Consider the following 14302-nt stretch of genomic DNA (forward strand, 5'->3'; position numbering starts at 1 on the left):
GTACTTAATCAGCAGACACACGGTGAGTCAGGGACAGGCTTTGTTTTCTGTAGAACACCTGTAGAAGCAAGGCAAGAGGAAGTGTGTCTGAATAGTTGGAGGTTACTTAGTGTGGTTAGAACTAGAGAGTGATGGGCAGACGTGATGAGCTTGGACACCTTGGATGGATCCAGTTACTTGAGGGCCTTATAAGCCATTTTAAGGGTTTTGATTGGATTGTATCTTAGTCAATATGTAGCCATGGAAGGATTTTTATTTGAGTTTATTAAAAATTTCTCAGAGTAATACATGCACAAGGTAAAAAATTAAATAGTACAGAAGGACTTAAAATGAAAAACACAGTTTCCCACTCCACCCTTTTAATACTAGTCCCATACCCTAGAGGTGATGCATTTAACAATTTCTATTTTTAGATATTCTGTTAACTAACTTCCTAACATTAAATAATATGTTTGAACAATAATTTCTTGACTTATTAACTTTAGACCATCTTTAATAATTCCCCATTACAAAAGATAAGGATTTAACTTATGCTATTCCCACCTTTCATCTGCCTATCCTTTCCCAATTTTTTGATAGATGCACTTTTAATGCTTCTATTGGTTTAATTTATAATTTTGAACAGTAACTAATCCTTTAGTCCTTGTCCCATTAACTGTAGACTTTTCACCCCCATTTTGAATGGACAAGTAATTCTACACTTCTCTCCACCACTCTTCCCTCAATGAATTCTCAACCTCTTTCTGCTTTCTTTTTCCCTTTATAAGATAGGTTACTTTCAGTTTCATTTCTGGATAAAAGATTAGGCCTCTCATGTTTTGTTTATAGGCTGATCAGAGCACTGAATACCAATAAATAGTATCTACATTATTTTGGCTTTGTAAATACTGTTTACTGAGAGTTGGTGGCTCAGCAGTAAAGAATCTGCCTGCCACTGCAGGAGACCTGGGTTTGATCCCAGGATTGGGAAGATCCCCTGGAGAAGGAAATGGAAACCCACCCCAATATTCTTGCCTGGGAAATCCCATGGACAGAGGGGCCTGGCGGGCTACAGTCCACGGGGTCACAAAGAGTTGTACTCGACTTACCGACTAAACAACAACAAAGTAGAAGCTAGGATATTTTCTTCCAAACATATCCAATGTCATGATTCCTATGTCACTTGAAATGAAATATACCTACCGCCAATGACAAATCCAGTCTCTTCTTACATTTCATGAGTAATTTTTGTTATCATTATCTCATAATTGGACTTGAATTTAACATGTTTTTGTTTTGTTTTCCTTTGTGTTTATTAAAGAATGCATCTCCTCCATTTCTTAAACATTCCAACTTCTCAAGGATAATGTCTATGGCACAGAATCAGAGAGTCTGAGACCATGCACTCTCATCTGAAATGGGTCTCTTGGCTAATGGTCACTCTAGAGTGAGTCTTCCCGTTGGCTAATGGTCACTCTAGAGTGAGTCTTCCTGTTGGCTAATGGTCACTCTACAGTGAGTCTTCCTGTTGAATAATGGTCACTCTGGAGTGAGACATCCTGGGTGAGATTCACTGTCTTCTGGTTTCCATTTCTTCCTCTTTCCTGATTTTCATCTTCATTTTGCTGCAGATCTTCCTTAGCAGGTGAGAGAGAACTTCCTTTCCAAGTGCAAAGAAGGTAGATGTTCTGAAAACTTGCATGTCAGAAAATTTCCTTCATTTGGCTTGCTATGGAATTTTGGGTACAGAGATCTTCTGTATGTGAAGACGTTCCTCTATTGGCCTATATCATTGTGTTGCTGGTGAAAAATCTCCCAATCTATTTCTCATCCCTTTTTCGTTGAGCTAATCATGATGACCTAACTTTATCTTTTCTCTTGGCACTTCCAATATCTTTGCTCCATCCTTAACATTCCAAAATTTCACAAGATTGTGTCTAGATGTAGGTTGTATGGGAGTCTTCTCAATTTGGAGACTTAGTTATTTCTGTTCAATTGTTTTTATCTTCACAACATTTTCTATGTTCTCTCTTCTAGACACTCCTAACAGTTAGATACTGATTGTCTATGTCTTTTTTCCCCCCTCTCTTTATATTTCCTATTTCCTTTTGCTCCACATCTGGGAAGATTCCCTCAATTTTATCTTAGAGTCTGTCTACTAAATATTTTTGGCAGCCTTATTTCAGTTTAAGGGTTTCTTCTTCTTTTCAAGGTTTTCCCTTTGTAGCATCCTGTTTTTAACCTTACAGATGCACCTCACATCTCTCCAAAGATACAGATATTTTAAATCATTTTTCCCAAGTTAACTCTGTTTCCCCCAGAATTTGTTATATTTTTCAAATCTCTTGAATCCATGCTGCTTTCCTGGTCCCTTCCCCAACCACTCCCCCTAAGGCTCAATGTCTGGGAATTCCTAGCCGACTATTTTCACTGAAGAATCAATATGACAGTTTTTTATAGAGTTGCTTGGGCTCCCTCTGCAGTTGTGTGGTCTGTCTGCTTCTGCAGGATGTCTTTCTGTGACTGAAAGCACTTGGTTACTTGAGTAGGGATCTTGGCTGTCAGCAGAGAATTAGCTAATAGGCTAGGGGCTCATTTATTTCCATAAAAGAGAAATTTACTTTGGAGCACCAACTCCTACCTCTCCTCAAGCAGTTTCTTCAATTCCTTTACACAAACAACACCAACAGAACAACCACAATAACAACAGACTTGAAACCAATGGTGGGTTGCCTGTGTTCTGTGCACACAGGTTGGGGTAGAATGGGAGGGGAGTCAATTTCACAACTGACATAATTCTTTAGTAAATAGACTTTTCAGGTACCCAAGTCTCTTTGGGGTTATGTGTCCAGATCAGCTTGTATTCTGCCTGCAAGGAGCTGTGCTCTTTCATTATTGTGCCTTCCACTTTCTCTCTTCCAGGAATGTGCTGAGATCTTCTTCACTTACAACCAAATTCCTTCAGTTTTCTTTGCTGAGATGAGTCAATTCTCTTTTATGTTTCTTGACTTCAGTTTCAGTGGGGCCTGGGGAGGGAGGGAAGTAAACTTACATGTTCAGTTCATCATCTTAAACTCAAAGTCCCGCCGGAAGCTTTTAGACTGGGCAGTGACATGGACAACTTGCCATTTGTAAAAAGGTCCCCGGGGCTATACTGCTGAGAATGGATTAAAGAGGGTAAGAATCAATATAAAAATAATTCTGAATGACTGAGGATCTAATTTTCTTTCTGAGAACACAGCAGGTCTGGGACACTTGGGAGTCAAGATGCTTTACCCCACAATAGCCAGTCACTGAAAATCCAATAAGCTAGTAGAGCACTTTCATGGTGCCCTAGGGTGGACTGAAACCTGACGATCCCAGAACCCAGATGACTGGGCTGATATTAAAAGGATCGTCCCAGCACTGTCCATTGGGAAGCAAGTACATGCAGCCAAAGTGCTGGCAAGTAAGGACATAAAGGTCCTTCTATTTGCTGCTTCATTTCTTCATTTACTCATCTATTTGCTTGTTCAAAGCACTGTAGTTACTAACACTCATTCTGTAATCAGAATGCCTGGGTTCAAATCCCAAATCTATCACTGACTCGCAATAAAGACTTAGGCAATGTACTCAATCTCCATAAAGTCTAGTTCATGCATTTGTAAAATGGGGGCTGTAAATTTCCATTCCATAAGATTATTGTGAGGATTAAATGAAACAACCTATCCTTGGCACATACACAACAGCCCACTAATTGACAGCAGTTACTTTAAGTGCTGAATGAATATTCAGCATCTATGTTTAAAGAATCCATATGATAGATATTTGAGAAGGGAAAATAATTCTAGTATTGAGAAATGACACAATAAAAGAATCCAAAGAAAAATACCATCTATGTCAAATCCTGTTGTCTGTGCTTCCACCCAGTTCCTAATAAAGCAAATAAAACAGTGTCTTAAAGCAACTAAATCAAAAGACGAAGGAAGGAAAACTGGCTGGATGCACACAGCTTTTATCCTGAAGCCCCAGCTCTAGCTGAAACTACAAAGAATTTTGAGGTTCTCAGAAAGATTGGAAGAAAAGTTAAGAAAATCTCTGAATGCATTATAATTAAATAAAATCTGGGTCAGCCACATCCAGTTATCTTATTCCAGAGTAAAGATTTCTATTTGCACACAGACTTTGTCTGCCAAACAGCAATAGGAAGAACCTGTGTCACTACGGAAACACAAACACCACCACTGCTCCTTGTTTGCTAAGCACAAACATCCTCACGGTCTCGTTCTGGCTTTTCAAGTGATTTCCATGCTTAATCAAAGAAGGGATTGTACTGGAGAGATGGAATTGAAGGAGACCGAACCCCAGGCAGCTTTGAAAATCCCCATCGTGAATACAGAGACCTGCCTTTAGAGCATAGGGCAGTGTACCAGAATCCTCTGAGTCTGCGTAGAGGGTAGGGTGGAGCAGGATTAATTCATTGCATTTGTAAAAATGCCATCGCAAAGTGAAGCCCTGGTCTAAACTGATGGGAGTTAACTGATACGAACAGTGGCTGCTGGCATTTTCTCAGCGCCTACTAACTGCCAGGTACAGTCACTTTTAGAGGTACTAAAATTTAATCCTCACAATAGTCCTATGAAATAGATCCCACTTTGTAGAAGGGGAAATTGAGTCACAGAGAAGTTGAGGAGCTTGCCCAAAGTCTTATAACTAACTGGTGAAAGACCCAGGACTTGGGTGCAGGGGGCCAGCTGTGAGAGACAATCCTAACTCCTGGGCTGCGGGCAGCGAATGTGGACCAGCACGAAAGAAAACCACCCCTTCGAGTGCATGCCCAGTGTCCACACTCCTCAGAGTCACCCGCCTAGGTCTTCCTTGCAACCCCGTGAGGCAGGGATCTTTACCCTCACCCCACACGCAACGAAATGGGAGTTCAGAGATAAAACGACTTTCCCAAGAGCTAACCCTGGTTATATGGGCTCTTCAAATGGCACTAGATGGCTTTTCAAAGCTTTTGGAAAACTACTCAAGATACAAAATATATGAGTTCTCAGGGAGCTGTCTGAATATCATGGTCAATTAGTGTTTCCATTGAGTTCTATGGTCAGGTTTGGGGGAAAACGATAAAAACAAATCAAGTCCCAGGGAGTCCTCAGGGTGATAGTGACCCACAGAAACAGAGGCCAAAGCTCTCAGCACTGGCCCAGCACAGGGTCAGGAGGGACTCTGATAGCCGAGAGCAGAGGAACGAGCTCATAAATGGAAGGCCACGCTCCTGAGGATTTCTGATTCCACTTTATGTCCTTAACCCAACCCCGGAGATGCTACTAGGATCCAGGGGCAATGAGCTGAGAGGGCAAGGCTAGAACTAAGAGACAGAGGTCGAGGAGTGAATCCCCATCTCTGCCTACCTCCCCAAACCTCTCTACCTGCCACCTCGCTGGGCACTCCTTACATCTGTGTGAGGAGGTACAATTTCATTATATTTTCCTTCCATTCAGGCAGATAGGCCAGGCTGGTTGCCACTTCCTTCTGGATCGGCCAGGCCCAGGCCTCAAAGAACGGAGCCAGATTCTTCTGCACTTGGTGGGAGAACATTTTCACCCACAGATTCATCTTGTCGACGTTGTCTGTGGGCAAGTTGGTCTGGTTCCTGTACTCGGTGAAGAGACGGATGAACGGCTCCCACCCAAAGGCCTCCTGGAGCTGGAAAGACAAGGAGCAAGCAGGTTGAGACATCTGATCGGCAAAAGACCCACCGAACACTCTGAGTGAATGAATGCCTTTAACCCCTTAAACCTCAGCTTCACACCCATCACTGACCCTCTCCTCTTTCACCTGCTCGCCTCGTGGGCTACTTTCGTATTCTGATGATGAGAAGGGTGTCTGAGCCAGCACAGGGCTCAAAACAAAGCAGATCCTCAATGAATGACAGTCCAGTGGTCAAAACTGCACTGACTAATATCAGGATTTACCACCAACATCATTATTCATCTGTCTCACTAGACTATGAAAGTAGTAATAGGCTATTACATGAAGATTTGAAATTGGCTGAAGTGCAAAAATCCATTGTCTCTCACAGTTGTAAAGTTAAACCCCCACAACCTGGGGACTGCCACCGCAACCCTGACATAATCTGCACTAACAGGAGGTCTCTATCAATTTGCAAGGTGACCAAATGGTCTTTAGGAAAAACAGTGAGTCCAGGAGAAGCAGAGGACAATATATAGTCTGTGTGTGTCCTGTGTTCAGTTGTGTCCGACTCTTTGTGACCCCGTGGACTGTAGCCTGCCAGGCTCCTCTGTCCATGGGATTTCCCAGGCAAGAATACTTGGAGGGAGTTTCCATTTCCTTCTGCAGGGGATCTTCCCAATTCAAGGAGTAAACCCACATCTCCTGTGTCCCCTGCACTGCAGGCGGATTCTTAACCTGCTGAACCATCTATAGTCTGGGTCTCTAGAGTTAAGAGTAAGGCAGAATTTTAGGTAAAGACTGCCATCTCGGTGCCATTGGAACCGCCATTAGAGCTCAGAGGGACATTAGCAGTTCCAACCTCAACTCAACTTCACCGAGGAGGAAGTTCTCTCCAAACACAGGGTTACAGCAGTCTCTTGGCAGCCTCCCTGTCATTTTCGTGGTGGAGGGGGTCAACAGTGAGAACTCGAGCAGGTGCAGGGACCAGAAGAGGGTGCGTTGGCCTGAGGCTGAGTTCCAGGATCCAAGGTGATAAAACCCTCCTTAGTGAGCTGGGACCGGATCCAGGGACTGAGGGGCTGGAACTGGGTGCTGGGTGATAACTGAAAGGCAGGGGCCACCCCCACGTCCAGTCCAGTGAGGAATCATGGCTTGCTTATAACATGGAAACTGAGGCACAGACGAGTCATAATGAGAAGACAGTTTACCCACCTAGGGAAAAAAAAAAAACAGCTCCTATCCCACACATTGTGCATGCGTATGTATGCCCACGGAAGTGTGGCTGGCTTCACGGAGCTATTCAGACAGCAGTTTGGTTGCAGTCTCAGGTATGCCTGGGTTTAGAGCCATGACAGTAGCTGTATTTGTAGTATTACCTTTGCCTCTACCGTTTTTAACTTTTCTTACCACTTTCTGTTACTGTTCAGTCGCTCACTTGTGTCCGACTCTTTGCGACCCCATGGAGTGCAGCATGCCAGGCTTCCCTGTCCTTCACTATCTCCCAGAGCTTGCTACCTACTCTCATAAATCTCTTCACAATCCCAGGGTGAATGGTGCGGCTGATCCAATTACGTCCGCTTTCGGGTGGTGCAAAGGGATGCTCTGGGGGTATCATCCACCAGGACCTTCAACCCTGGACTTTGTCAGAGCCTCCCGCAGCCTGCGGGTGAGGGGCAGATTAGTGAGAGGTGACCCCCGGGCACCATGATACTGTCTGCCCAGGGTCCCCCCACCAGTGGGGCTCCCACCGCACTCCCCCGATGCTGGCCCAGTACCTGTAAGTACGTCTCCAGGGCCGTCCACGCATTCCAGTTTTTCACATTGGGACCCTTGCCCAGGTAAATTCGGACTCTTTTCTCCCGAACCGGGGGCCACAGAGCAATGTTGGCTCGTCCTCGAGGGATGCCCAGGACCGTCTCGTGCACGTAGACACACCACAGGTTGCAGGTGGCCTCGGTGGTGTGCGGGGGGAACTCCCACTCCTGCCGCTGCTGGTTGCGGCCCAGCTCGTGCACGGGGCCCCAGAGCCCCTTGGTTCTGATGAGTTTCTCATTGATGAGCTCCTGCACCGACTCCAGGTGGCACATGATGGGGTAGCCTGCGTGCATCCAACCTGGGAAAGGCAGGAGGGGGAGGAGAGGGTCAGGGCGCTCCCCACCCACCTAATTCTCCTCTGTACTGTGTCTCCCCAAACACCCAGAATGCTCAGAAAGGCAAACCCAGACCCTTCCAGGCTTTTCTCCTTATCTCCTCATTCTGTAAGAGTGCTTTCGTCCTCACTCTGACTGGCTATAGATATGGAGGCAGGTTTGGGATCACTGTTCACGTTACTATTCAATTTTTTTCTGCTTCTCTGAGAGTGCCCTGTCCACGTGGACCCGTCATTATACTCTTCTCCTCAAAATTAAGAACTAGTGGTTCCCCTTTTCAATATTTACATGTGGAGCTGTCCAGGCTGGCACCTCTTTACAGTGATCATCTGAGTACGCCAAGGGCACTAGAGTCCAGAGGCGATTTCCGTGGTTCTTTAATTTTCACACGCTCTTCATTTTTCAGGCCTCCTGACCCACTGGCAAATAGCCCTTTATTCAATGCTTTCTCCCAACCCCTGTGACCCAGGAAGAGGCCCTCTGCTATCTTTCTCCACTCCCTAAAGTCCCCTGACGAATGCCTGTGAAAGCCCAGCCCTTATGGTCTGCACCATTTCCACTGTTGGATAAGATCTCTTGACATGCTGACTAAAACTGTTACACATTTTAACATACTGTGTACATACAGTTGTGTGTTGTTCAGTCACTCAGTCGTGTCCGACTCTTTGTGACCCCATGGGCTGCAGCATGCCAGGCTTCCCTGTCCTTCACCATCTCCCGGAGTTTGCTCAGACTCATGTACATATGGTTCTAGGGCCTGCTTTTTATGTGCCACATAACGCTTCCCTGGTGGCTCAGACAGTAAAGAATCCGCCTGCAATGCTAGACACCTGGGTTCGATCCCTGGGTTGAGAAGATCCCCTGGAGAAGGGATAGGTTACCCACTCCAGTATTCTTGCCTGGAGAATCCCACGGACAGAGGAGCCTGCTAGACTACAGTCCATGGGGTCACAAAGAGTTGAATACAACTGAGCGACTTTCACTAACTAATCTCATCATATTTTCCTATGCCATCAAAATATCTCTTTAAATGTCTTCCTAGCGTCCATCGAAAGTACATTACTTAACCATCCTGTAACTGTTGGACACTTAGGGGGTTTCTGATGTTTTGCTGGGGGAGACAGCCAAGTCTCCTTTTTAATGTATTTTTTCCCTTTCTATTTAAATAGCAAGGATTACATCGCATGTGCTAAGTCACCTCCGTCATGTCCAACTCTTTGCGACCCCATGGACTGTAGCCCACCAGGCTCTTCTGTCCATGAAATTTTCCAGGCAAGAATATTGGAGCAGATTGCCTTTTCCTCCTCTAGGGGAATCTTCCCAACCCAGGGATCAAACCCGCGTCTCTTGCGTCTCCTGCACTGGCAGGCTGGTTCTGTCCCACCAGTGCCACCTGATAAAGCAAGGCCCCGAGGGGCAGCATGCACAGAGGTTTGCCCCAGGCACTCACCAACTGAGATCTGCACATCTGCAACGATCCTCTGAGGCAGACGCAGTGGGAAGGGCTCGGCCCCCAATCGGGCCACGGCCTGCATCACCTCATCCCAGAGGCGAAGCAGCGGCTCGGGGTTCTCCAGGGTGCGGAGGTTCGCGGTCGGCACCGTCAGGATGATGTTGTCTGTGGCCAGCTCTCCCCAGGGACCTGGGTTCTCCTGGATCTGCCGCTTCCACTCCTCCTGGGTTGTCTCCCCTGGAAGACAGGCCACAGGGCTTGAAACTCACTTTCCCAAGTCCCTCCCATGAATGCATACCGCCTGAACCCCTCCAGGAGGAGAACACCAAGGCCATCAATAACCACATACCCCTCTAACCTTCTTCTACAAAGGCCCCAGGGATGTGATGTGGTTTGGTCTTTATCTCCTTGGCCTCAAATCTAAGGAAGCAGACCTCCCTTCCCTCTGCCAGTCCAAACCTCTCTCTCTTCCTACACCAGGCAGCCCCAGAGGGCCTCCTCACCCCCAGCTCTCCCTGTGCTTTGGGGTTCGCTCCAAGGCATCCACTCACCTAGCTTGTAGTAGGGAGCACGCACAGCTCCCTTAATGGTGACAGGCACGGTGCCCAGCTTGCTGCTCTGAGGCACGATGATGTACAGGAGGCCCCCCCAGAGGCAGGTGATGGACTTGGTGGGTTTGTCCAGGCAGCAGCGGTTAATCACCAGGGGGCCTCGGAACAGCTTGCTGGCCCTGGTCAGGTCATCGGTGTGGCAGCCAATCTGTATCTGGAGCAGAGAGATCCCCGAGGAGTGTGACCCTGGGGCACGTGTGGGCAGAAGGGGAAAGTGCCCAGGACAGGGGGACAGGAAGGGTCATGGGTCCAGGAACCCCAGCTAAGTCCAAGCATCCCACCATTTGTAAGCCCTGTGTTCGAAACCCATGAAATTGTACCACCCTCAAGGTTGTATGGAACAGACTCTGTTAATCTACTGGCAAGGGGTCAAACAGCTCTATTAAGGGTCCTGCTGAGACGCAGACCAGAGGGGCACCAGGTATGACGCAGATGCTAATTGTGGGGAGAGCCACTCCCATACAGAGTCCCTTGGTGTCTCTGTAACAGAGAATCCTAGGCTGGCTGTTCCCTGGGAGTGAATCTGGCTTTGGGAATGGGAAGAGGGCATCCTGCCTTCTGACCAGAGAGAAGGCCCAGGAGGAAGCAGTGTGACGGGCTGATGCAGTGAAGGATTGATTCCATTCTTCCTATTCTCCAAGGCCCCTGTTCCTGGGCCAGTGGAGTGACCCCTGTCCTCAGAGGTTTCCTGGGACTGTTTTCCAGGGTTTATGCTAAACAAGTTCCAGGATACATACAGGCACAAAATAGATGCTAACCATCACAATGACCCTCAAGGGGGACAGAGCAGGACGGTATCTGAATTTTGCAAATAGGATGTGTGTGTGTGTGTGTGTGTGTGTGTGAAAGTGACAGAGCCGGAGCGGACGGGGCAAGTGTGTGACGTCCCAGGGAAGAAGCCTGAGTGTGTAGCACCTCATGCTTCCGTGTGAGATGTACACGGGATGAAATGTGAACTGAGATTTACTAGATGCCACTGTATTTTAGGGCACCATCCATCTGGTATCTTTCTTCTTCCCACCTGTGACATTTAAGCTAAAAGCACAAGACTTGAGCCAGAAGTTGGTCAGGGCTGAGCCCTGGGGCTCTGAAATGTATCAAATCCATACATTTAAACCAATCAGTTAGATGTTCTGCCCCTTAGCTGTTTCATCCTAAGCAACTAAAGGGGCAGAAGTACATGCCCTCTATTGCCAACTGGGGAGGAAAATGCAACCCACTCCAGTCATCTTTCCTGGAAAATTCCATAGACAGAGGCGCCTGGTGGGCTACAGTCCATGGGGTCGCAAAGAGTCGGACACGACTGAGAGACTAAACGACAACATTGCCAGTAGGGTGTGTAGGAGGATTGAATAAGATGCCGACTATGAAAGCAGGAGCATCTGGCTTCTGTGTTATGTGGGGGGATGGGGCATGCCTTACCTTCAGGTCAGCAGAGGCGGCAGCTTCAGGCAGGGAGACCTCAATAATTTGCCTTCCGGGTATGTAGAGCCCGGTGCTCATCCAGCAGTACCTGGTGCCTGCCAAGAGTCAGGGAAGAGCAGGCGTTATCCTACCCGACACAATTCCATCTGAAGCCTGCTCCCAGAGTCCCTCCAGCAGCTCTGCCTCCCTGGCTCTCATTTTCCAAGCATTCCCTAAAACCCCAACCTCGTCCTCATTGAGATTTGCACGGCAGAGGCTGGAGATGGCCCCGGAGGTGACGAGACCTCAGCTGAGCTGCGGAAGTCATCCCCCCACGTTCCCACCTGCCCCGCTCCCATCTACCCCTCCTTCCTCACCTGGGTTGTTGCAGTTGACCTCCACGGTGATGGGAGATTCCGAGGGGCGCAGATAGGGGCTGCTGTACATGTCTTCAATTTCGGGGACTAATAGAGACAGGTCGCTTCCCGAGTGAGCCAGCCCCGTGGCCAGGGAGAGCATGGCACCCCGGCAGCAGTCGTTGATGACGGGATTCTCACGGGTCGCCACCGGGAGCCGATAGCGACTCAGCAGCTTCCTTAGAAGCCGGTGCACCGACATGTAGGCGGGGATCTCCTCCGCGGGGATTTGCAGAAAAGCCGCGCCGTCCGGACCCAGCTTGGCCAACCAGCCCTTCTCCACGTTCCCTCTCTTCCTGCCCATGATAACCTGGAACTCAGCCAGGGTGGAGCGGAAATGGTAGGTCCTTATCCCCGCCTTGGGAGTACGAAAGGGCCCCGGGTTGAGGCTTTGGCTGGTGATGCTAATGCCAAAGGGGTTGAGGAGGAGGTTTCCTGGGAACCGCGCCAAAGGGGATACGCCTGGGTTCTTGAAGGCCCACCACCAGGCCTGGGCTCCGACAAACAGGCCCCCGCCTTCGGCTACAAACTCCTGCAGCTCCTTGACTCCTACATCACTCACGGGCTCAAAGCAGTAGACACTGGCATCGCTGGTCAGATTGGGCTCAATGCTGGTGTCTATGCCCCCCACGGCGAGCAGCCCACTCAGAGTCCTCAGCTCCGTCTGCACCACGATCTTGCCTCTGCGGCCCGCGTCCAGCCAGCGGACGGCGTTGAGCAAGAAGGGGCCCAGTTTACCCACGGTGAATAGGACCTTGTGGCCGGTCACGACCACCCTGCCCCGGCCGTAGCGGGCAGCCGCTATGACACAGCCGTGGTAGGAATCTAGCCCCAGGGGAAAGGCTAAGGCCCCGTGCACTAGCAGCTGGGATGGGAAACAGTCCGAATTGGTGATGTCCAGCTCAGAAATCCCGTGCAGGAGCTCATCTCTGTCCTCGGAGAGATCATCCTCACAACTGCAAAAGACACACGTGTTCTCTGTTACAAAGCGCTCAGCACAGCACCCAGCATGTAGCAAGCGGCAGACTTACTAATATCATCTTTAGCTCTTGCGAGAGAGCTAGGACAGACCTGAGCTCCCTGGGTGCGGAGACTTGTTGGAGGGAAGACAGAGGGCCTCCACAGATTGATCCTGCTCTATCCTTCTCTGTGTATTAACCTGCCAAAGAAAATCTTGAAAGCAGTCCTGCTGGGTTTACTCAATATTGTATCTTAAATAGTCTGGATTTAAGTGTCTGTTCAGTCTTTTAAGCACTATATGAAGAACTGAAGGAGAAATCATGGTTTCATTCTGCTAAGGGGGCTTATTTATAATTTCATGCCACTAGCTTTCTGCAAATAAAGCAAACAGCTGAGTTCTCGTTAGTGGCTCGAGTGAAGAACCACTAGTATCCCAAAAGGCTGGGCAAGGAGCTGACTGGCCTCAACTCTTATAGGACCCTCTTGTTACTTGAACACAAGAGGACTGACTGTCTACACCCAGAATTCCATACATTCATTCTGGCCCAACAGAAGTGACACATATCCATGCTATAAGGCTCTTCTCATCACCAACTGCTTCTGTCTCTGTGTGTGTGCATGCTCAGCTGTGTTTGACTCTTTGCAACCCTTTGGATGGAGCCCACTAGGCTCCTCTGTCCATGGGATTCTCCAGGCACGAATATTGGAGTGGGTTGCCGTTTCCTCCTCCAGGGGATGTTTCTGACCCAGGGATTGAACCTGCATCTCCTGCATTGCAGGCAGATTCTTTACCTGCTGAGCCACTGGGGAAACCTCAACTGTTTCTAATCTAAGGGTAACAAACTCCTATAAGGCTTCAGGACGCCTATAACCCCAAAATGGGGATTCAGCCCCAGACAGTGGGATTATGAAGGTGACGAGGTAGAGTGATCTCTCTCTATAAGCTTGAGATCCCAGAGCTAGTTAAGCCCCTCTCACTGATTGTGTGACTGTATGGTCAGAGGCAGCTGTAAGGAAACACTGAAAAAGGGGAGTCAGGTAGTGGCATGTCTGTAGTATTTGTGTTGTACTCTCTGTGGTTGGCAGAGCTGTAATTAACTGATGGGGAAACTACAGTCCTCTTAGCAGGCCCAAACCTTTCCTGAAGATAAAGGCATCACCCTACAAGATGGCTCTCCAGCTCCTTGAAGCACTAACATTAAAACCACTCATCCAGCTGTTTTTGCTCTGATTCCAAAATCACCAGACAACCTTGTGATTACAATATTGCTTCTAGTGATCATTTGCCTAAAGAAAGAAGTCATTCTTTCTTTATAGAGCAGCCAGGGTGGTCTATTTTTTGTGGCATTTATATTTCTCCAGCAACATCTTAGTATATCTTTAATTTGCTGATTTTATTATATATATTAATAATAATATAATTATTGTATATAGATACTTGCATTGTATAGAATATATTTGCATATATAATCTACAATATATAAAATACAATACAATATATAATACAATGTATAATTGTATTATATTGTATATAATATTGTCTATTAATAAATAAAATTATTATTGTATATAATTAATAATAATTTGTGCTTAGTCACTCAGTTGTGTCTGACTCTTTGTGACTCCATGGACTGTAGCCCACCAGGCTCTTCT

The 14302-nt window shown here is 47.5% G+C and overlaps 1 protein-coding gene across 4 annotated transcripts in view; it reads right to left on the minus strand.

The window, feature by feature from the left end:
- Nucleotides 1-246: 246 nt before the first annotated feature.
- Nucleotides 247-14302, minus strand: part of TCAF1 (TRPM8 channel associated factor 1) — a 51326-nt gene continuing 37270 nt past the window's right edge. For 3 of the 4 annotated variants that reach the window (XM_019959235.2, XM_019959236.2, XM_019959234.2), the window contains 7 exons: nucleotides 11651-12645; nucleotides 11292-11389; nucleotides 9810-10023; nucleotides 9256-9495; nucleotides 7431-7768; nucleotides 5417-5667; nucleotides 247-3005 (listed from right to left, as the gene is read on the minus strand). In XM_019959235.2, coding sequence (XP_019814794.2) covers nucleotides 2996-3005; nucleotides 5417-5667; nucleotides 7431-7768; nucleotides 9256-9495; nucleotides 9810-10023; nucleotides 11292-11389; nucleotides 11651-12645 — 2146 coding nt within the window. In that variant the 3' untranslated portion in view covers nucleotides 247-2995. Of the gene's footprint in view, nucleotides 3006-5390; nucleotides 5668-7430; nucleotides 7769-9255; nucleotides 9496-9809; nucleotides 10024-11291; nucleotides 11390-11650; nucleotides 12646-14302 lie in introns of all 4 variants that reach the window. The other variant, XM_019959237.2, reaches the window with a different exon arrangement.

The sequence above is a fragment of the Bos indicus genome, chromosome 4, assembly GCF_029378745.1.
Source record: "Bos indicus isolate NIAB-ARS_2022 breed Sahiwal x Tharparkar chromosome 4, NIAB-ARS_B.indTharparkar_mat_pri_1.0, whole genome shotgun sequence".
NCBI lineage: Eukaryota > Metazoa > Chordata > Mammalia > Artiodactyla > Bovidae > Bos > Bos indicus.